Source organism: Periplaneta americana, chromosome 5 (assembly GCF_040183065.1).
Source record: "Periplaneta americana isolate PAMFEO1 chromosome 5, P.americana_PAMFEO1_priV1, whole genome shotgun sequence".
Taxonomy (NCBI): domain Eukaryota; kingdom Metazoa; phylum Arthropoda; class Insecta; order Blattodea; family Blattidae; genus Periplaneta; species Periplaneta americana.
The window spans coordinates 174,478,321-174,503,868 of NC_091121.1; the positions used below are offsets into that span (position 1 = coordinate 174,478,321).

At 37.0% G+C, this 25,548-nt stretch overlaps 1 protein-coding gene across 4 annotated transcripts in view; it reads right to left on the reverse strand.

The window, feature by feature from the left end:
* Positions 1 to 743: 743 nt before the first annotated feature.
* LOC138700297 (phospholipase A1-like) overlaps positions 744 to 25,548 on the reverse strand; it is a 39,358-nt gene continuing 14,553 nt past the window's right edge. For 3 of the 4 annotated variants that reach the window (XM_069826812.1, XM_069826813.1, XM_069826815.1), the window contains 5 exons: positions 24,310 to 24,455; positions 17,861 to 18,112; positions 12,520 to 12,705; positions 7,925 to 8,090; positions 744 to 1,414 (listed from right to left, as the gene is read on the reverse strand). In XM_069826812.1, the coding sequence (XP_069682913.1) occupies positions 1,324 to 1,414; positions 7,925 to 8,090; positions 12,520 to 12,705; positions 17,861 to 18,112; positions 24,310 to 24,455 (841 nt within the window). In that variant the 3' untranslated portion in view covers positions 744 to 1,323. The remainder of the gene's footprint in view (positions 1,415 to 7,924; positions 8,091 to 12,519; positions 12,706 to 17,860; positions 18,113 to 24,309; positions 24,456 to 25,548) is intronic. The other variant, XM_069826816.1, reaches the window with a different exon arrangement.

Genomic DNA, 25,548 nt, shown 5'->3' on the forward strand with positions numbered 1-25,548 from the left:
GCTTCTATCCTGGATTCAACACGGTCTGACATAGGAGAGAACTGGGTATAGATTTTGGTTGATGGAACAACAGATTCGTGTGCAGATACATAGCGAACTTCATAGTGGGTAAATTATGTTCAAAGGAACCGAGCAAACCTCATTTACTTTCATGCAAAGTGTTGGGAAAAACCAACTACAGTACAGTTGCAAGATTAGGTGAGTGCATATTGTTTTGTTTTAGTGCATATTTGCATGCATATTTTAGGTACTTTCTGTGCATATATATCCGGGCCCTATTTATGAGGTACGGTAGACCACCACCAAATGTATAACATGCGGATTTGATGGAGAGACAGGAATGCATGGCGTGGCGAATGGTAAAGTAGACTTAGCAGGACAGCATAATTAATTTGGCACACTCTACTCATTTCACAACGGGTGCACAAAATTACTATTTGGACTGAAGCTCCATATCCCCTCTATGAGCACTTCTCCACCTCTATACTACGCCAAAAAGATCTCTGATTATGAATTTAACTTCGTAGAACATCAAAGGAATGAGAGTTTCGAATTATCTGCCTTACTCATTGTAGACAAATCCACTCTAATAAATGTAGGCATTATGTTTTACTATTAAATGTAGGAATAACGGATCTCATTTCCGTATTAATTATCGAACTGAAATGAAAAGAATTTCCTAGTAATTATGTTAGGTTACATGGTTCAGGATCAAGGAATAAATTATTATTCATGTATGTTCTCAAATGCCATATGTCAATTTATTAAGTTCACTGAATAGATATTACAATTTCACAGATTTTGTGCTCTTGTTATGAAAAATTAAAATACTACAGTCATGACATTGCATCTAAAATGCCCTAACTCCCATATCACGTGAACTTTGACTTAATTTATTTGTGCATGTTAAGCAAACATTGACTATCACAGTTAACAACTTACTTGCAATTATTCACTTCTAAATTACAGACTTGGAATAGAACACAAGTTAAAGACATCACATGTTACTGACAAATCATATGTTACTGCCGAAAAATAAAGAACTGTAATAAGTACCGATCCTTTGTTCCCCCCTTGTGTTATCCATTTGAGAGTCAGCATGTTTCCGAATTGTATCATTTCTATTTCTGACTTGTCCAAGAACTACTTTAGAAAGTGTTGCGTTTGTTCAAAGTATTTTCCCAGTTGCGAAATATGTCAAAACCACTTTATTGAAAATGAGTCTATATAATGTAAAAGACAATTCAATTTTGTTAATGAAAAGTGAATAATAAGTAATAACTGTTTATCTCGTGTAGGGTTTTGCTGTAGAGTATAAAGATTTTAATGAAGTTCATTGAGTGGTGATATTCTGTGCTTTCCAATTGCATAAGGGGACTTGCCATTTGTGTCCACTCTGTATATGCCCCGTGCACTGTAAAAGATATAAAGTTGTATTAACTTATCGTAAGGAAGACATTGTAAGTTTGGAAAAGTCTAGAATGTGTAGTGATACGTGAATCACTATACCATGCACTTTACCTGTATTGCCCAACGTGAAGATACAGTCCTCTCTGCTTCGCTATTATAAAGATTGGTATAGCTATTGTTATAGCGAGTATGTTCACTGTCTTTCAGCCTAATGCGATTAATGTAAATTAGCAATAGCCTTGCAAACGATTAGGCTAATTGGACTTAGTTTATTCCTTATTTCAGTTATATGGTTAGATGTTTTGTGTAGGCGATAAGCATGGCTTGCACAATGATTAGGTTTGATATTAGCTAGGTTCAACCCTAATTTCATTGACAAGGTTAGGTGTTTTTATAGGCGATAAGCATTCCTTTTACAAACGATTAGATTTGCTTGACTTGGTTTAGTCCCGAGTTCAATGACAGGGTTAGATGTCTTGTGTAGGCGAAAAGCAGGCGTTGTACAACGATCAGGTCTGCTTGACTTGGCTTACTCCCAATTTCAGTCATAAGATTAGATGTTTTGTATAGGTGATAAGCATGTCTTGTACAAATGATCTGGTCTGCTTGACTTGCCTTAGTCCCAATTTCAGTGACAAGTTTAGATGTTTTATAGGTAATGAGCATGCCTTGTACAAATAATCAGGTATGCTTGTCTTGGCTTAGTCCCAATTTCAGTGACAAGTTTATATGTTTTATATAGGTAATAAACATGCCTTGTACAAAAAATCAGGTATGCTTGACTTGCCTTAGTTCCAATTTCAGTGACAAGTTTAGATGTTTTGTATAAGTAATAAGCATGCCTTGTACAAATAATCAGGTATGCTTGACTTGGCTTAGTTCCAATTTAAGTGACAAGTTTAGGTGTTTTGTATAGATAATAAGCATGCCTTGTACAAATAATCAGGTGTGCTTGACTTGGCTTAGTCCAAATTTCAGTGACAAGTTTAGATGTTTTGTATAGGTAATAAGCATGCCTTGTACAAATAATCAGGTATGCTTGACTTGGCTTAGTCCAAATTTCAGTGACAAGTTTAGATGTTTTGTATAGGTAATAAGCATGCCTAGTACAAATAATCAGGTATGCTTGACTTTTGTTAGTCCCAACTTCCGTGACAAGTTTAGATGTTTTGTATAGGTAATAAGCATGCCTAGTACAAATAATCAGGTATGCTTGACTTGGCTTAGTTTCAATTTCAGTGACAAGGTTAGATGTTTTGTATAGGTAATAAGCATGCCTTGTACAAATAATCAGATATGCTTGACTTGACTTAGTCCCAATTTCAGTGACAAGTTTAGATGTTTTGTGTAGGTAATAAGCATACCTTCTACAAATAATCAGGTATGCTTGACTTGGCTTAGTTCCAATCTCAGTGACAAGTTTAGATGTTTTGTATAGGTAATAAGCATGCCTAGTACAAATAATCAGGTATGCTTGACTTGGCTTAGTTCCAATCTCAGTGACAAGTTTAGATGTTTTGTATAGGTAATAAGCATACCTTCTACAAATAATCATGTATGCTTGACTTGGCTTAGTCTCAATTTCAGTGACAAGGTTAGATGTTTTGTATAGGCGATACTCAAAACCTCTCGTCAAACATGGAGTCGTATTCAGTTATGTCACGATAACGACGGTGCATACACAGATCTTCTGGATAAACAAGGCATGTGTATGTGTATGAGTCGTTAGTTGTTAGTTATGAAATAAAAAAATTGGGGTTTGGGAACATGACTTCTGGCCCTCTCTGTAGATAAGACTTGTTTCATTTAATGTTAACATTTGCCTTACTTCAACTAACTGGCCACGATTTGCAAATATACTAATTGCCTTTGGCAGAGACCCGACATCGTGTTGTCCTCATGTCCACGTGTCCATCTAGACTTTTGCCAGATCTAAACAGTTACTGATATTAATTTAGAACGAGTTTCTTATAGTGAGCTACACGTATCACAAAGAGGGGCACTGATGGCTGAGTCAGACCTTCGGCCTGTCACACAGGCGGTCCGGATTCTGTGATTTTTCATTGAAAAATCAATAGTGGCACTTGTGGTGGTGAAAGTTGCAATTAGGATTTTTCTCTCGGATCTTTCGTTTCCCCATATTAGGTATCTATATTTCTTCCGTCAACATTTCTCCATTTCGTCATCATTCCATTGCATGCTCCGAAAGCGGGCTGATGACACATGGAAGTCTGGCCTAGCGACGAGTGAGGTTGCCTGCTAGAAAACCGGGAATGCAGCGAACCTTAGTATAGTCAGCCGGTGTGAGAATAGGAATGCGCCTAGTTTAAGTGTAAGCGCTAAGAGATTGTGAAAGGTCGCAGTGCCGCCTTTCAGAAATTTCATTCCATCATATGATTGGAAGCCATTAATGAAAATATTTTTAAAAATATCCAGGGAATGTCGGTAGATGGTCAGGTTAACGGACACATAGGCAAGCAAGCAGATACAAACATACATAATTTTGAGATGAAAGGAAATTGTCTCTCAGTCTTAAAGACCTCAAATACACAGCTTTATCAATACAATATCTTATAACATAGCATAAAATACAGGGACATCTTTTTATTTTTACTTCAATTTTTATTGTACCTGAGTTTTTGAATGTACTTCACTCCCAACCCTTCTACTAGTAAACTTCCAACCGTTCACAATACAGAGCCGAGGGCGCGTAAGCAGTACTGAGTGAGTACAGTACGTTCCAGAAATATGTTCGCGTTTTCCAGTGACGAAAGAGCTTTCAATATTGAATCATATTTTCGCACAGGTACTGTCGTCCGTTTGCATACGTCGCATCCCGGTTTCCCCCACCTGCTTCTGTTCGCTCCTCTGTAAAGTCTACTAGCTGGGCTGTCTTAGCTCTTTTCTGAAAACAATTTCTGTTAGGAATTTGACGTCTACGTAATATTACACAAGTATTTAAAATAACTTAAATAAAAGGGTCTCGTTAAGTAATTAACTGTCACGTGATTCCCTCCCCCCTTTCTACGACCCTGCGACAAAACCACTTGAACGGACAGTAGATAGCATTTCTGAGTAATTTTATCTTTTCGGATCGGGCAGAAGTGAAGATTGAATGTACAGTACGTAAGGTACTCTTTTATAGAGTAGGTATAGAATTATTTCAACATGAGTTACTCGTACGAAGGACGAAACTGGTAATTGGAATTATGTACAATAGTCTATAGTGTGATAATATGCACAAAAGAACTGAAGCCTGTATCGAAATGAACGGCTACCATTTTCAAAAATGTGTTTAAATATCCATATTATGATTATTTTTCAATTTAACTTCGTTCTCTATATTGTACGCTAATGTGCTGTAGACAGTATAATATACACTGCATAATGAATACGTTCGCATGGATAGCTCAATTCGTGAGTAAAAATACTCATTGTTAATACTGTACTGTATTTTGATTAAACAAAAATCGTAATGAAAATTATCAAACTCAAAATTGCGATATTTCCTAGTTTACGTAAATGGATGAACTACTTTTCTTCCCTCCTATACCTACTCCAGTCATGGAAGGGGTAGCAAACAGTGTTTCCTGTTTACATACATACATACATACATACATACATACATACATACATACATACATACATACATACATACTACATACATACATTCACGAATCAACGCAATGTGTGATGTTTATGCTATTGTCAAATGCACCGCTGGTTCTCGCCTGTGGACATGCAGCGTAGTTCGGGACAGGAAACCATTGCAGTAGTTGCTTAGTGGGATGTTCATTTATTAGAAGTTGTGTGTTTGTTTTAATGTGTATGTATCCGCCCAGTGTTTTAAACTTCAGCATATTTATGTCTCCTACTGAATAATGTGTGTTTATCTTTGATTCATATGTTGGTTCATCAAGTTCAAAATCACTTTGAAGAAAGAATACGAGCTGTAAAGTTTCCATGTAATACACTAACGATCTTACTAATAAACTGTAGGCCTACTATAGTTTTTATACGAGACTTATGCAGAGCTGGGGAAGAAAACGCTATAAACCATGCATAAGCGATGGTTATACGAGTATGAACAACCTGGAACTATACATGGAAATTGCTTTGCAGTAGTTATGTACACGAAACCCCTTGTTTAAGCGTTGTATATAGAGGAATGTATGACCACCCTCTAACAGCTGGTCGTATCGGTTTTAATTTTATGATGATGGTTGCCTTGTAACCACAGAATAACAAATCAAACAGCACATAATAATTAGAATAATATTGCTGTAACTGAACTCTTTGATCAAAATATAGCATATTTTTTTTTAGAGACTTTTGCTCCGACAAGTTAAATGTAGAATAATTCAATGTAAATCCATCACTGCCACAGCGTGACAGTTATTAAAGGATTTACATTTAACCATTCAAAATATTTCGTGGTAATCCATCAGGCCTAGTTTACTATCGATACCCAGCGCGTCACACTAGCGCGCACTATCGGATGCAACAGAGAACCAAGTACTGAGTTAATTTATTACTGGACAGTGTATGCGGGATGACTTAAGGAAAAGTGAAGTTGTTTCGTATCGGAGTATATGGCACGTGCCGCGCCGTCCGTCTTTTGTGTACCTGGCGAGTACAGCTGCGTACAAAACGAATGAACCCCGATCCGTTCATAGTAACATTGCAACGCAATGTGTGCAGTTGTGTTATCCTGCTCAAGTATTTAGTACGCGTTGAATATGTTGTGCTGATCCATTCATAATGGCAAAACGTTAAATTCGCTCAGAGATACGAGATGCAATTAAGAAGTATGACAGTGACATTTTATGTATTAACGAAGACAATATCGTGCGTAATGTATGTAAAATTGAAATATAAACCAGAACAAGTCATGCTATAGAGAAACATTGCAACAGTACATCGCACAGGAAATGCGTTGAAATGAAATCTGAGGAACCATCTACATCATCATCATCATCATCGTCATCGTCATCGTCGTCGTCGTCGTCGACCTGGTTGGCGAGTTGGTATAGCGCTGGCCTTCTATGCCCAAGGTTGCGGGTTCGATCCCGGGCCAGGTCGATGGTATTTAAGCGTGCTTAAATGCGACAGGCTCATGTCAGTAGATTTACTGGCATGTAAAAGAACTCCTGCGGGACAAAATTCCGGCACATCCGGCGACGCTGATATAACCTCTGCAGTTGCGAGCGTCGTTAAATAGAACATAACATTTAAACATCATCATCATCATCATTACATCATCATCATCATTATCATTTAGTTGTGCGGGTCTAACGACACGTGCAACATGATGCTCAGTACAAATATTCCTCTAAAGAAATTGAGTGATCCCCATTTTAGAGTTTTTCTTCAGAAATTCTCTCGATACAAAAACTATTTGAGCGATAGGCGAAGACGATTCAGCTTCGACAACTTACGAGAATATATCGTCGTTTACTGCAACGCTGGTAATTGCATCAATGATGACGACGACTGAACTAGCAAGTTATGTACTACTGTACTAAGTACGTTATTTTATCTTGTCCTTCTGACTGTACGGAGACACATTAGCATGTTGACATCGTCTGTTTACTTTTAAAGCTGTTGAGTCAATGGTCTGAATGAAATAAATGTAATATATTTAGTGAATGTGCACTTACATTCAACGATAAGTCATCCCGCATCCACTGTCTATTTTATTACCATTCGTAATGAATTAATGACGAAACTATGACGTAGCTGTGTAACAGTTGCGCTGTTATGCACTGTTATGCACGACGTATTTAGTGATTATTAATAAGGAATTTAGAAACCAGGCAGCCGTTCAGTATGTAGTGTTCGGCTATAATGCTTTCGCGCCACTTAATTCATATGTCTCATCTTCGTGGCTACAGTATTTTACAAGGACGCATGTAATGTTTAACATAACTAACAGCGATTGAGTCTTAACATTGCAACTAGACAACGTTGCTTATGCGTTAATGTTTTGTGTTGTTCCGGGCGGCTAAAAGTCGCTAGCTTCATGAACTACAGCTCGCCCAAGTCAAGTCTGCGAGTGGGGATTTCGGGATGGAATGTAGAGGAATGTAGAGGCAAAACACAGTTGCCACATAGATCACTTGACGCTCAGATTTCAACGTGTGCACATCGTTTAAAATACACTACGGAGCGCACGCATTTCTTGTCCTTGTCTTCAGATAAAGGCAACAGTTACGCTGTCTCCCATCCTCCCTCCCTCATGCAACTTTCTCCACGCTTGCCAATCAGAACGCCAAACCTCACTGTCAAGTAGAAGTAGAAGTACAGTCTATTTCAAAGAGTCTTAAATTGTTACCGCTCTATGAACTGAAGCGCAGTAGGAAAACTTTGCTGTCATATGAGACTGTACTGGTCTCCTCTCGTTACCGCCTCCTTTCACTACAGAACTGCCTCCAACTTCCCCTCTCGGCTCGCAGACTTAACTTGGTCGATCTGTAAGTTGCATCAAAAGGTGTATAGTGTGCCGGTTACATACCTTGAATTAGCGTATTCTCCCATAATGGCGTTGTAATCATAATCACACAGGAATGGGAAAGCAATAGCATGCATTTTCTGAGAGCATTGGTATCCCCAGAAGCCTGTTTGTGTTGTTATGCTCTCAGCAAAATACATAGGCGCTCTGAAGTGGCTGCATGTAAGATCTGAAACAAATCACTGTTCTGTATCATCACTAGGTTGTAAATCTTGGAACCGATAAGGTGCATTACTGTGGTTTCAAGTTGACTATCCGTTCACCAGTCAGTACTCTAGCATGCGTTAACAATGTATCTGCGGAATACTTCATTCGTTAGTCACTACCGTAGCATTCGTAAACAGTACACTTGCTGAATGATAATGCCGAAGGTTAAAGATTCTTAGGCGCATAATTTTGCAGCGGAATTTGGTGAGTGTTTTGAAGTGAATGACGGGAACATTACATGTATAATATATAAACGATGGGTTAAAATTGAAACTTTACATAACCCCAAACTTCACAACTATAGTAACAGGACACGGAAATATAAAATCTTATCTACATAAATATAAAATTATAGATAGCCCATTATGTCCATGCAACAATGACGAACAAACGATAGATCATTTGCTATACAATTGTAAATTACTTGAGAGAGAAAGAGACGTTCTGAAATTGGCAGTCCACACCTGTGGAGTAACGGTCAGCGCGTCTGGCTGCGAAACCATGTGGCCCGAGTTCGAATCCCGGTCGGGGCAAGTTACCTAGTTGAGGTTTCTTCCGGGGTTTTCCCTCAACCCAATACGAGAAAATGCTGGGTAACTTTCGGTGCTGGACCCCGGACTCATTTCACCGGCATTATCACCTTCATATCATTCAGACGCTAAATAACCTAGATGTTGATACAGCGTCGTAAAATAACCCAATAAAATAAAAAAAAAAGAAAGCGGCAGTTCTAAAGTCTGAAAACTGGCCAGTGAATAAAGACAAACTAGTGCACAAATACCAGAAGAACTTGATCAAATTTACTAACAATATACAGTTTGACAAATTACATAATTCATCCATATATATTGCCTATAAAGTAACTCTTAGAACAATATAAAGTAATTATATGAACATAGATTAAGGTAAACCAATGCATGCAGCATTACTCCACAGTAATGGAGCATGCAAAAAAATTATGTAAAACAAACATACGACGTGACAAGCAATATTATATATGGAGACATTGTAGCACAAGATAAATTTTATTTTTTTTTTTTATTTTATTGGGTTATTTTACGACGCTGTATCAACATCTAGGTTACTTAGCGTCTGAATGATATGAAGGTGATAATGCCGGTGAAATGAGTCCGGGGTCCAGCACTGAAAGTTACCCAGCATTTGCTCGTATTGGGTTGAGGGAAAACCCCGGAAAAAACCTCAACCAGGTAACTCGCCCCGACCGGGATTCGAACCCGGGCCACCTGGTTTCGCAGCCAGACGCGCTGACCGTTCTCCACAGCACAAGATATAAAAGGAGGAAACTCAGACCCACGAATAATTCTGTGATAATCCTTTTACGCATGAAGAAAGGTAGGTAAGAATATATCTTTGTAATGCTATGTAGCGTATATTTACTTTCAGAGTTGCCCAGATTTGTTTATGTGCACCTTGTTATTAGCATAATCGATCACAAAACCAAGTCAATGTCCTCGTACTACCTCACGTCCCCAGACTGTGTACCATGCTGCAGTCAACTTGTGTAATCGGTCCCCAACATTACAAGCCTAACCATCACAAATGATTGACAGTAATATCTTGTATTATTATTTCTGTTAAAGAAATGTGTTGTATCCGGATAAAAGGCATGAAAAGGTGTCTGGTTGGATGAATGAATGAATGAATAAATGAATGAATGAATGAATGAATGAATGAATGAATGAATGAATGAATGAATGAATGAATGAATGAATGAATGAATGATTGGGAGGAGAAATATTTAAAATATAATGCGAAAACTAGTTCCGGCGGATGGGAGGAGATTGTGCCGGTAAGCGGCCGACTTGTGAACGTATAGGTTTAAAATATATCACTTACTAGCCGTACCCTTGCGCTCCGCTGCACCGGTTAGAAATAAATATAAATTAATTACATAATTAAAATAGGACGTTTGATCCAGGGAACATTCGTGTTTGATAGACGGATAAATCGTTTAATATGTTACTTAATTTAAATTGTACTTAAATAATTAAAATGCTGTCATTTTGTTCCAGAGAGCAATCATTTGGTGCAATGACAATTCCTTTAACATGTTTCTTAATTGTTATTACATGCAACCATAGTTTAATGAAGATTGACATCATTTAGTTTTGATGTGTATACTTTATATTACTTACTATATGTTTCAGAAGTTACTGTAATAACATTGTAGAATTATGTCCATCTAGAGAAACTACACTTTCCAATGTTGAAATACAGTAATAATTAAACAATTAATTAGCTTTTGATATTACTTCATACAAACACAGAAACATTCTCTTAGGCTATGTTTAATAGCTTTCGATTGTTGTTGTCCAAGGCCCCTTATAGACGAAGTCATTTGTTTTTATTTCAGTAAAGTGCCTTAGATGGCGTTGTTATTGTAATTTTAAAACTCATTTATCTCATTAAATATCAGTCCTATCAAACTGTTGTATAGAATAAAACTTTTCGGCAATTATGTTTAAAGAAACTTTTGTTATTTAATATTTTTCACGAAAATCAATAATAAGCGAGATATTTCGATTTATTTAATTCAGGCCCCCTTTAAATAATGTATTTTGAATGTCATATAGCCTAAAATCTAAGTTACACCGAACTTAATTTATATTCCAATTTTCATATAAATCGGTTCAGCCATTATCGCGTGAAAAGGTAACAAACATCCAGACAGACAGACAGACAAAAATTTCAAAAAAATTATTTTCGGTTTCAGGATGGTTAATTATACATGTTAACACCAATTATTTTTGGAAAATCGAAAATTACCAGACAAATTTCGGGTACAGATTTATTATTAGTATAGATGTTATACTCGTACTGCGCTCCACCACTCTAGTGCACTTGTACCATCTTGCTTGAATACAGAAGTGAGGCTATCACTTCTGCCAGAGATGTGCAGTGAGTTAACCAAGCTGACTTGACTCTCACTTCTATTCACCATCCCTGCCATACAGATTGCTACGTTATAAATCAATTACAGACAAATTAAATGTTGGGCGAACATAAAAATAAAGGACACTTCCGTTTTCCATCTGAAGATTTAAAATGTTATTAATGTTCGTAAAAACGGAGTCGGCCTGAATTTTTATGTCATGCAGTGTATAACGGTCATTTATCCATTTTGAATCTTGCGTACACTACTTTTAACACTTGAATATAAGTAATTGATTAACCAGCGGACTTACTCGTGTTAATTATGTAAGTCTGTGCGGCTTACAGCTTTTTCGGTGCTTCATCACACCATCCTCAGAGCCTACTAGATCTCGGCGTCATCTTGAACTTCTCTGCCTGTTGTGTGGGTGAGTTTGATTGTTGAAAGGTGTTGAAAAGTGGAGTCAAATAGTGTGTGTGTACTGAAATTGATATGTGTGTTGAGAATTTGATCAGAGTGTGTTTTAGTGTGTCTGTATATTTCGTATTGTTCTAGTGTGTTGAGTTCTTGGTTCTTGGATTCTATGTGTAGGATTTCCATGTCCGCATTTATGTTATTGTATGTATGGTTAGCATTGGTTATGTGATCGGCGTATATATAGATGTATTGTGTCCTCTGGTTATTGCTTTAATGTGTTCTTTGTAGCGTATTTGGAATAATCTGCCTGTCTGTCAAATGTAGAACTTGTCGCAACTATTGCATGTGAGTTTGTATACACCTGTGTGGTCGTATTTATTTGTTTGTGTTTTTTGTGTGTTGAGATGTCTTTGTAGTGTGTTTTCTGTTCTGTATGCTGTGTTGTATTTCTGCTTTCTGAATGAAGATGCGATCTTATGTGTGCTTTTCTTTTCATATGTTAGTGTGATGTATTTATTGTGTTTTGCGTGTTTTTGTGTTTGTTAAGTTTTTGTTTTGTCTTTCTTATGATGTTGTCTATTATGTTTTGGTTGTAAGCATTTTCTTGTGCTATGTATTTGATTGTGTTCACTTCTTCATTGTAGTGTTGTTGGCTCATGGGTATGTTGAGTAATCTGTGTACCATTGTCCTGAATGCAGCATGTTTGTGTTGTGTGGGATGATTAGATGTGTTGTGTATGTGTATGGTGGTGGTGGTTGGTTTTCTGTATATTTTGAAGGTGTGTTTGTTGTCAACTTTTGTTATGGTGGTGTCTAGAAAATTTATGGAGTTATTGTTTTCAAGTTCCAGTGTGTATTGGAGTTTTGGGTGTATTTTGTTTATGTGTTGGTGTAGTTTGTGTATTTGTCGTTTGTTTCCTTTGTATGGTATGAGTATGTCGTCTACGTATTTATCTCTCAAAGATAATTCCGTTTTTCAGGAAACTGATATAAAACTGAGCTGTGTCCTCGGCCACGGAGAATGTATACTGTATGTCAAACAGAAATTGAATGTTGTCTCTTCATATATTATTAACATTACTTATGAATTCACAATCTGGCTGAAAGGATCCTCCGTTCATGTAGAAGTCCACGTGTCCGCAGACGTTCAGCTGTCCTGCAAAACCACCGTTTGTATGCACAACTTCAACAAACTCTGCACCATTTTTGTTCAGTGTATATGTACCATTTCCATACTGGAGGAACAAAGGACCTGCCGGATCAAGACCTAAACAAAAAGAATAGAAAAACATGTCTTTACCCACCAAATAATTGTTCAAGGTACAAGTTGTTAAGTTAAAAAAGTATAATTTTTCGGAGTATATTTCGAATTGAAATTTAATACAGGGTGATTCAGACCACCCGTAACAGTAATTTATTTCGGAAACTAGTGCATGAAAATTTCCGAGACAATCCGCAATGACCTGAAATAGCTACTGCATTACTCCCACATGAAAAACTCGCTGATCGTTCTAACATTGTTACTTGTGTTTTCGCATTGAAACTCAAGAACCGAAAATGGATAGGTTGAAGGAAAAGTATTTGGCATAAAAAAACATTCTGAGGGAGTATGTTTCACTATTATGGAAGCAAACAACTTTCAAAATGTCTGGTATTCTTCATTGAAAATAAATCTGAAGAATTTTTATTTGAACATTTCATGAACTTAGTTTGCAGCATTTGCTGCACAAGCCACTAGTGGAAATGTAATAGCACAATTTTTAGAGGTGATATGTAACAGCAAAAGTTACAGAAAACTTCCAGAGGTGTAGTCATAACATACTCTTAACTATTACGCAATGGCTACCATGATAGGTACTCAACGTGAGGAAAAGAGTTAATTGAATGCGACTACGTTTACCACTTTCATTCTGAAAGCAAGAGTGGAAGAAGAGCATATTGAAATTTGCAACGCACGGTACACCACTAATTCGGATATTGTAAACCAAATCCGGGTATTTAAAATAGTGACGCAAACACATGAGCCAAACAGATCTGAAATTGTTGCACAGTCTGTAACAAGTAGGATTAAAAGACGAACAGAACAACATCCAAATGAGCCTCTTTCAGCCATAATAAGACAAGAAATGTCAGAAATTGACTATGAGGAGGTTCGAATGAACTTACCCGAAAGAAACACGCTCTTACGAGCTGTTAACCGAGCTCAAAATGAGAATCATTGGAACATTGCGTCATCATGGAGCGGTACATAAATACGTTATCTGGTCGACACTTCCTGGAGTATGATAGTGGAGCAGGTGGTTCGAACAGATACATAATATTTTACAAACAAGAAAATTTGCGTCGACTGTTTCAAAGTATGGAAATGTGTTGTGATGTGACTTTTAAGTTTGTTCCGCGCATATTTTATCAACTGTATACTATTCATGATACTTCTCATGATCACGTGTTCCCTTTTATCTATGCATTATGTTCAAAAAAGGATCAAGTGACATATGACTCAATATTCAGACACCTGAAAACATCCGCGCAACGTTTGAGCACACAATTAAATCCTCAGCTCGTAACAATGGATTTTGAAATACAAAAGATCAATGCTGCCCATCAAAACTTCCCTGATAGTTTGGTTAAGGGGGTGTCTGTTTCAATTTGGACAGTGTTTGGCGACAAGTGCTAGGTCTTGTACTTACTGAGGCTTTCTTAATTGATGAAGTTATACGCAGAGACATAAGACATTGCTAGAAATTCCATTTGTGCCTGTTAATGATGTAATGGACACGTTCGATAATTTGGAAGCGCAAATTCACGATGATATGTAAGACCTTGTTGATTATTTTGAATACATATATCTGCGAGGACGCCCTGCTAGAGACAGAAGACGTGTGCTACCCAAATTTCCTTCAGATCTATGGAACGTTTACGATATCGTCCATAATAGGGTCCAACGAACTAACAATTTCGTTGAAGGTTGGCATTCAAAATTTCAAAGACCGATAGTGACTCACCACGCTAACATCTGAAATTTTTGGAACATATTAGAAAGGACTAACACGATAATGAAACTATCATGCTGCAACTTACTAGTGGTCATCAGAATGTTCGGTATCTGATTAACAGGAGGTACGTAAGAAATCAAAGACAAATCAAGTAAATTGTTGCCAGATATGGAGAATGCCGTCAATATAATGTATAACCACCTACCTCAGAGCTCTCAGCTATAAATTGAAACTTCACTCCGAACCTGGAGAAGATCCTCAGCAAGACAAAAATTGATGTCAAAATTCAATTTTTTTTTTCATTTTTATTCTTTACTATTTTCATTAAAAACTGTATGTTTCTGTTGTTTTTCAGCCTTGAATAAATTTGGTACGACATAATGTTAATATCTCGAGTTGTAAATGCTACAAAATAAAATACCAGATGGACAAAAAGTAATGTGGGCTAAATAAATTACGAGATGGAAAAAAAATAATATAGACGTAAAGTGGAGGACGAAAAAACGAGTGATTGAACGTAAATAGGTTGTAGACAAAAACAGTAGGACGAGTTTGAGATGGACGAGATATCTGCTGATCAAGACTGAGCAGAGATCCTCAGACATAAGAAGTCAACGTCAAGCTGTACGGACAGGTAATGAAAGGGAGATGGTACAATGAGAACATAACCTCATTCGATACAATTAGGTAAAGGAGAGTAGATGCTACAGTGCAAACACAACGTCATATGCTGCGAATAGGCAAGGGAAGGGAGGTGCTACATTGAGAACGCAGCGTCATACGCTACGGATAGATAAACGAAGGGAGATGCTACATTGAGAACACATAGTCATACGCTACGCATAGATAAACGAAGGGAGATGCTACATTGAGAACACATCGTCATACGCTACGGATAGATAAACGAAGGGAGATGCTACATTGAGAACACATCGTCATACGCTACGGATAGATAAACGAAGGGAGATGCTACATTGAGAACACATCGTCATACGCTACGGATAGATAAACGAAGGGAGGTGCTACATTGAGAACACATGGTCATACGCTACGGATAGATAAACGAAGGGAGGTGCTACATTGAGAACACATCGTCATACGCTACGGATAGATAAATGAAGGGAGATGCTACATTGAGAACACATCGTCATACGCTACGGATAGATAAACGAAGGGAGATGCTACATTGAGAACATATCGTCATACGCTACGGATAGATAAACGAAGGGAGGTGCTATATTGAGAACACAACGTCATACGCTACGGATAGATAAAGGAAGGGAGATGATAAATTGAGAACACATCGTCATACGCTACGGATAGATAAACGAAGGGAGATGCTACATTGAGAACACATCGTCATACGCTACGGATAGATAAACGAAGGGAGATGCTACATTGAGAACACATCGTCATACGCTACGGATAGATAAACGAAGGGAGATGCTACATTGAGAACACATCGTCATACGCTACGGATAGATAAACGAAGGGAGATACTAAATTGGGAACACAATGCCATACGGTACGGATAGATAAACGAAGGGAGATGCTAAATTGGGCACACAATGCCATACGGTACGGATAGATAAACGAATGGAGATGCTAAATTGGGAACACATCGTCATACGCTACGGATAGATAAACGAAGGGAGTTGCTACATTAAGAACACATCGTCATACGCTACGGATAGATAAACGAAGGGAGAAGCTACATTGAGAACACATCGTCACACGCTACGGATACATAAACGAAGGGAGATGCTAAATTGAGAACACATCGTCATACGCTACGGGTAGATAAACGAAGGGAGATGCTAAATTTGGAACACATCGTCAAACGCTACGGGTAGATAAACGAAGGGAGATGCTAAATTGAGAACACATCGTCATACGCTACGGATAGATAAACGAAGGGAGATGCTAAATTGGGAACACAATGCCATACGGTACGGATAGATAAACGAAGGGAGATGCTAAATTGGGAACACAATGCCATACGGTACGGATAGATAAACGAAGGGAGATGCTAAATTGGGAACACATCGTCATACGCTACGGGTAGATAAACGAAGGGAGATGCTACATTGAGAACACATCGTCATACGCTACGCATAGATAAACGAAGGGAGATGCTACATTGAGAACACATCATCATACGCTACGGATAGATAAACGAAGGGAGATGCTAAATTGAGAACACATCGTCATACGCTACGGATAGATAAGCGAAGTGCGATGCTACATTGAGAACACATCGTCATACGCTACGGATAGATAAACGAGGGGAGATGCTATATTGAAAACACATCGTCATACGCTACGGATAGATAAACGAAGGGAGATACTAAATTGGGAACACAATGCCATACGGTACGGATAGATAAACGAAGGGAGATACTAAATTGGGCACACAATGCCATACGGTACGGATAGATAAACGAATGGAGATGCTAAATTGGGAACACATCGTCATACGCTACGGATAGATAAACGAAGGGAGTTGCTACATTAAGAACACATCGTCATACGCTACGGATAGATAAACGAAGGGAGAAGCTACATTGAGAACACATCGTCACACGCTACGGATACATAAACGAAGGGAGATGCTAAATTGAGAACACATCGTCATACGCTACGGGTAGATAAACGAAGGGAGATGCTAAATTGGGAACACATCGTCATACGCTACGGGTAGATAAACGAAGGGAGATGCTAAATTGAGAACACATCGTCATACGCTACGGATAGATAAACGAAGGGAGATGCTAAATTGGGAACACAATGCCATACGGTACGGATAGATAAACGAAGGGAGATGCTAAATTGGGAACACAATGCCATACGGTACGGATAGATAAACGAAGGGAGATGCTAAATTGGGAACACATCGTCATACGCTACGGGTAGATAAACGAAGGGAGATTCTACATTGAGAACACATCGTCATACGCTACGCATAGATAAACGAAGGGAGATGCTACATTGAGAACACATCATCATACGCTACGGATAGATAAACGAAGGGAGATGCTAAATTGAGAACACATCGTCATACGCTACGGATAGATAAGCGAAGTGCGATGATACATTGAGAACACATCGTCATACGCTACGGATAGATAAACGAAGGGAGATGCTAAATTGAGAACACATCGTCATTCGCTACGGATAGATAAACGAAGGGAGATGCTACATTGAGAACACAACCTCATAGGATACGGATATTTAAAGGAAGGGAAATGATGCTTTGACAACATAATGTCATATAATGGCAGTGACCGGGAACGGATAGAGAAAGGAAGGGAATGAAAGTGTGTGAATCATTCTTAAAAATTTTGATTCTAACGACGTACATCGCATCTGCTCGTTGACCGAGGACTACATTTTTAAATAAGTTGTAACACTGTACGTTTATCTTACCTGTAATTCTTTTGAGTTTTCCGACAGTCATGAAATTTCCTGCTTGCCCTGCAACTTGAGCGCCCAGGCTGAATCCAATAACGTGAATGTTTTGTAAAGGAACTTTCATCTTCTTTACTAGGAAGTCGATTAATTGGGCTGTACAATTAGCAATTACCGGCAAGTTTATTGTACCATGTATGTAACAGCCGTCTGGCACAAGAGCACCATAACTGGCTACTATCACGTTGTAGTTACCAGAAGATAAATACACTGTAAGAGAATTATTTGATTCTTATAATGTCACCATTACATTAATATTAATGCAAATAAATTATATAATATAGTATTAATAATTATTACATTATACAACAAGCCTATAATGGTAGTAATTAAGACGCAAGTGTTTCATAATTTTCATACGAGCGTCTTAATTACCATTATAGGCAAGTTTCATACGACTTTTTATGCTCGACCATATTTCTAACTTGAAATTATTCATAAGTTTTCATGTTATAGTTATGTAAGTCACGAACGATACTGACCTGAATTGTGAGATGTGCGCAGACGCGAAAGTATTGATTTTTTCCGAGGCACGAATATTATTGACCTTGATATAACCTAGAGAAAATTAGTCTTGATATAACCTGGAAATTGATTTAGAATTGTAAAACGAGAAGAAAAATTGAATATATTTGAATTTTATTTACAATTAACGCTAATTATTATAGTAACAGAACATAACCTTCTGCGACAGTATTGGATTTCCAGCCTCCGTGACATTTCCCTAGTTGTCTTTCGATTGCATATCCGAGAATAATTGAAAACTTGAACTTTAATGGATAGGTGTACTTTAATGACATGCATTAAAGGACTGCTACCAGGTGTATAATTACTACATTTCGGCATGGTCGAGCATAAAATATTATATAAAATTTGTATATCACTTGTGGAGTTTCTCATACCCTAATCCATTGGTTTCCAAACTTTATGAAGTCGTGGCCCAGTTTTGGGTTAGACATTTGTTTGCGACCTCACACTACCGTAAAGGACTTAACTCATTTCGAAAAACACATATCCTGTGAAATCGAAAACAACGATAATTTTACTCAAAACTAGTGGTTTCATTCGAACACCTATTTTCCAATTCCCTCTGCCTTCTTTGACTAGACTTTCTTGCTGATATATTTTCCGAACACTTAATCAATTTGAGTAGTGGTTTGAAAAGCGAGGTTGTTAATATATTAACAATCAGGTAAGAAATCGAAGAACTTATAAGGAAACTGGATTTCTGTTTTATTTAATTTTACAAAAAATATATATATTTTATGCTCGACCATGCCGAAATATAGTAATTATACACCTGGTAGTAGCCCTTTAATGCACCTCATTAAAGTACACCTATTCATTATAATTCATTTGTTCAGCCAATGAGAAATCACCATTGTACCATTATAAAACCGCAAGTATCGATTATTCTCGGATATCCAATCGAAAGACAATTAGCGAAAAGTCACGGAGGCTGGAAATCCAATACTGTCGCAGAAGGTTATGTTCTTTTACCATAATAATTAGCGTTAATTGTAAATAATATTCAAATAAATTCAATTTGTCATCTCGTTTTTCAATCTAAATCAATTTCCAGGTTATATCAAGACTAATCTTCATGTTATTCTCTAGATTATATCAAGGTCAATGATATTCGTGCCTCGGAAAAAATCAATACTTTCGCGTCTGCGTACTTCTCACAATTCAGGTCAGTTCCGCTCCTCACTTACATAACCATAACATGAGTACTTATGAATAATTCCAAGTTAGAAATATGGTCGGGCATAAAAAGTCTCTTGCGCTCGTTTCATAAACAAACATACCCGCGTCTTAATTAGTACCATTATATGCTCGTTGCATAATGTACTATTAATCATTCCATTATATAAAGGGCTCTTGGAAAATTTAGCTACATATCTTAAAATATAGAATTTGTTTTTGCGGACGTGCAATGAAATTAGCACAATTTTAAACCACACCATTTTTTGTATAATTTGAAACTGTTACGTCACAGAGGAACACTGAAACCGTTTTTTCACATTTGCGTTCACCTGACTGAAGTTACAAAAAATATTTATGAATATGATGGAATATTGAAACTTTTTTTTCTCAGAGCGTACACCAGTTTTTGATCAGAAGTATGCAAGAATACCTCGAGCTTTCAAAAGAAGCTGTTAAATTTTTATTGCATTTACATTCTCGGATTTATGCAAAGCAGAGTTTAAGCTAGAAAATAATTAAGAATTGTTGCATAAATGCTCAAATGAAAAGTTACGTGTGTGCAGATTGCGAAAAGCTTGTGCAGCATTCTAAGTAAATTGTACAGAAACGTTAGACTTGCAGAAAAAATAATTTGTTACTTGGAGTTTTGTCACTTTCAACCCATACTACCATACACTAGGTATATGTAAGTAAATAAATACGTCTATTTTTATCAGCACTCCAAACATTGAAAACACTTGGGAAGTCAAATTCTTTAGGAATAAGCCCCTCAAGATTTATTTTTTGCATAGTGCTGACTAAAGTGCTGCATTGGAGTTAAATCGCTCGCTTGAACTCGGTCGAATGTCGCACCCTCGAGCGAGATAAGATCGGTCGTGATACGCTCGTAATAAATAGAAGCACAGTACAAGGTCATCTCACCGACATGTCTTATCTTGTATGGAAGGCGACAGATAAGATACACATATGTTTTGCTCACACGGTAAAAATAAGGCTTTATTTTCTGCATTTATGACAAATGTTTAATGGAACAGTCAATGGAACGTACCAAAAGAGGAACATGAAGTTATAAATAAAATAGTATGAAAAACTTCGATATAAGTTATTATTGCTAATTAATAATTATTCAATATTTTATTTACCACATATATAATATGATAGGTCCATACGTAGTGTTCCGCCTATATACTGCGACAACGTAGAAACGCTTTACAAAATATTACTGATATAGCAGTAGATTAGTACAGAGATAACGTCACAGAAAATATAATAAAACGAAAAATCATGCTGCACAACTGTTCCAGACGCAAAGATTGATACACTAATTATTAGAGATTATTATTATTACTAGAAAACTTGATACGGTTCTTGCATTATCGTGATTGTGTTCTCCGTTTATAATAATTACATTTACATCCAATAACATCTATCAGATGTGGCAAAAACAAAATCACTCCTGTGTGGGGGGGGGGAAACATTTACCTACAACATTTATATTACATTTTAAATTAAGTTTTGTAGTTGTACTATGGAGAGGTTAGTTAAACACTGCACAATTTTGAAATGATAAACATCTATGATTTTACTACACAGTTCATCACTGTAACAAGAACGAATACCTAACGCTCGGCTTATACCATTCGAGGATTTATCGCTCGCGACAATTTTACCCATCATACATGTGCGCTACCTATCGGATTATACTATGAACTACTTGGCGCTCGAGCGAAAACGTCCGATGCAGACCTCTGGTGCTGACTCTGTTCACTAAAAGGCAGTCTCCGATTTCAATTTTAACAACATTCATGTAACTAAATCCTGACTGACAATCTACACTATGCAACAGAATTTTTGCACCACTCAGTAACACGAAATGAATCACAGGAAATTATTCGCTTAAAATGTTATTATCAGGGAAAGGGATTTGGAGTATTGTAAAGAATGGTGAAACGTAGTATAGATATTCGTAGCTCAGTGACTGTCAAGCGAGCTGCGTCACGGAGCATGGACGAGTACAGTTCACTTCATACAAACTTACACGCTACGTGCTGTAAATGTATTTCAGAATAAACAAATGTTATAGTTTAGTGACTTATAGTGGCCTACATACATAATCTGCATTTCATTTTGAACTACACGTGTTTTTCTTGACAACGCACAAGACACCAATAAACAACATTACAAATATACATAATTAAATATCAATCTCTGCGTCCTCCCGTGTCAGTGGAAATATTGATGGCTGGTAATTGTTTTCTGTATGGAACTCGCCTCTGAATATGTATGTTTTTCTGTCAGGAGCGTGTTAAATTAAAACCTTTATTTACAATATCATGAAATATGATAATATGTATACAACGTATACTATACTATTTACAATATATCCATATACTACAATATTTATAATATAGCCTAATACAGTATCATTAAATGGCATTTTCAGTTAATGCTATGTTTTGTTGATGAAACAATTATTCCTGCTGTGCCTTGTTATAATATATTGGAAATATCATTTTCAAATTTTCAAAATACAACTTTGCTCTGTTTCAAGGAAGGACATTTTTTAACATGGAAAAACTCCGTTCTACATGTGCAAAAACAATTGGAGAGTACTTGAAACAAGATACGTCAATTAAATTCACATGTTGAATGACGTCATTGGGACACGTCTTTGTTAGTACATCTGAAATCCGACTAAGAATACTGTACCTATCATTTTAAATCAAAACTCTGTTCATTTTTTCACCAACACGTTTTCCTACTTCACCTTCTACTGTACTCAGTGTATCTACAATAGTCCTCATAATATTTATTTGCTCAACTAGTTCTACCCCTGAATTTCCTAATCGAATAATGGCATCCGGTAAATATAACAAATTTGACTTAATATCCATGACTTCTTTTTCGATTGTTCTATCATTTAGCAGTTCCTGGCGTATTTGGATCGCAGCCGCGTCATCGTGGTCGAAAGATTGGACCACTTTCTTCACAGATTGGAGGTGATGTGCATAATAATAGCAAGCTTATAGCCATGATCCCCATCTCTTACGAACTGGACATGGGGGAAGTGACAATTTAGGGAATTATTTCCTGAATTTTGATACTCGATCTGGAGCTTTTACAAATGTAGTCTAGTCTTTCAATTTTGTATTGTTAGTTGGTTTCACTTTCGGCATTGTACCCGCACTTCACTACTCTGAACTGCAAACCTGCATGTTGAAGTTCTTATGCGACAACTGTCCCGTTCACCTGTTGTTGACGTGCAGAGATCTGCGAGTATGTCATGGAGGGGAGGACTTGGTATAAAGGGTTGTAAACAAATGGCTGTGTAGATGCCAATACTAGCTTTTACTGCTCCAAATTCCGTTCCCTAGTTATCATACATGAATTTTATCAACTCTTTGAAATCCATTCTTGAACATCTGTTGCTGAATTCCAATAATGTCGTATTTTATTTAAATCTGTAAATTCTCCAGAACAAGTTATAGTTCACACTCATCTCTGATTTTATTTTTCCCGGAATATTTTAGATAATGGAGAAAAAATGGGAGTATAGGGGTACAGTGCATCAATTATTCATAGATTTCAAAAAGGCATATGACTCGGTTAAGAGAGAAGTATTATATGATATTCTTATTGAATTTTGTATTCCCAAGAAACTAGTTAGATTAATTTAAATATGTCTCAGTGAAACGTATAGCAGAGTTCGTATAGGCCACTTTCTGTCAGATGCGATTCCAATTCAATGTGGGCTAAAGCAAGGAGATGCACTATCACCTTTACTTTTTAACTTTGCTCTAGAGAATGTCATTAGGAAAGTCCAGGATAACAGAGAGGGTTTGGAATTGAACGGGTTACATCAGCAGCTTATCTATGCGGATGACGTGAGTATGTTAGGAAAACACGGGAATTTTACTTGAAGCAAGTAAAGAGATAGATTTGCAAGTAAATCCCGAAAAGACAAAGTATATGATTATGTCTCGTGACGGGAATATTGTGCGAAATGGAAATATAAAAATTGGAAATTTACCTTTTGAAGAGGTGGAGATCTTCAAATATCTTGGAGCAACAGTAACAAATATAAATGACACTCGGGAGGAAATTAAACACAGAATAAATATTGGGAATGCATGTTATTATTCGGTTGAAGCTTTTATCATCCAGTCTGCTGTCAAAAAATCTGAAAGTTGGAATTTATAAAACAGTTATATTACCGGTTGTTCTTTATGGTTGTAAAACTTGGACTCTCACTTTGAGAGTGGAACGTAGGTTAAGGGTGTTTGAGAATAAGGTGCTTAGGAAAATATTTGGGGCTAAGAGGGATAAAGTTACACGAGAATGGAGAAAGTTACACAACACAGAACTGCACGCATCGTATTCTTCACCTGACATAATTAGGAACATTAAATCCAGATGTTTGAGATGGGCAGGACATGTAGCACGTAAGGGCGAATCCAGAAATGTATATATAGAGTGTTAGTTGGGAGGCCGGAGGGAAAAAGGCCTTTTGGGAGGCCGAGACGTAGATGGGAAGATAAAATTAAAATGGATTTGAGGGAGGTAGAATATGATGATAGAGACTGGATTGATCTTGCTCAGGCGGGCTTGTGTGAGGGCGGCAATGAACCTCCGGGTATCTTAAAAGCCAGTAAGTAAGTAAGTAAGTAAGTAAGTAAGTAAGTAAGTAAGTAAATATTTACCAGATCTTAGAACTGAGTTAGCAGTTAGTGTATAATTTTCACCGTAGCCATGCAACAGCAGTTTGAACGGACTGTCCATCATGAAAAGAGAGCTAGTGATGTTGTCTGGGTAGTTCAGGTCAAGAAGCCTTGGTTCCGGATGTTCACTGCAAAATTAGAGAAAAGTGCGTTGCATTAGTCCATGATTTTTCTTAAAAAGGGAATTAAAACATAAATTTAATGCACACTAATTCACTAATGCATTACGACCCTTCCTTAACTTCATCTTGCCATGAGAGATCACTAGTGATCCTTTAAAGGGGATATTCTTACCAGATTTTTGGTAGGGTACGCAATTGTCTTCCTAAAATATATACTTAACTAACAAGGAGAGGACACGCTCTGTATATCACCGAATTAAATCAGATTTTGTGACATGAAAGTACTACAAGACACACTGTTTAAAGTCATACCTGGTATGGGTGGCCAATGACCCCTCGTTTTGGAAATATTGGCTATTGTTTATGACATACTTCCGTTAGGTGCCTAATAGGGAAGTATTAGACTGTGTAAGGGCGTAGCTCACGTGGTTGGATGCAACCCGAGTTCGATTCCTGATGCCTTCTCATTTTTTAAAGCTTGATATTATTATTATTATTATTATTATTATTATTATTATTATTATTATTATTATTATTATTATTATTATTATTATTTTAATTCACTTGCAGTTGTAAGTTCCTATATTCAAATCCATGTTGAAATATGCGTGGTATGCATCAAAATTGATAAACGAACGAGAAGTGTTTGTGAATGTGAAGGATATCTGTTTCGCAGCAGAAGTGCGGAAAAATGTGTGTGACTGTGGACAACCTTCTTTCATTTGCTGTGCATGGTGCAGGAAATATATATGTTTTGTGTGTTTTTATGACATCATAATGAATTGGGTACACAATGAAGTGGAATAGCTGCTACAGAAATAGAACAGACGCCAGTGACACATCTTATCTTCCTACGTGAGCAGTATTTCACTGTTTATCCTTTACAATACAATGTTAGTTAATTAGTAATTTGTTTAAAACATGATGAAGCATTCAATACATTGAGAAATATGATATAGGTATGTAAATAGATAACTGTGATCACAATATTAATCATTATTAAAAGAAAAAAAAATAGGGCCAGTTAAGATTCGAACTCAGGTTGCCTGGATAACAACTCAGCATCCAACCATATGGGCTACGCTGTTACAATGTCTAA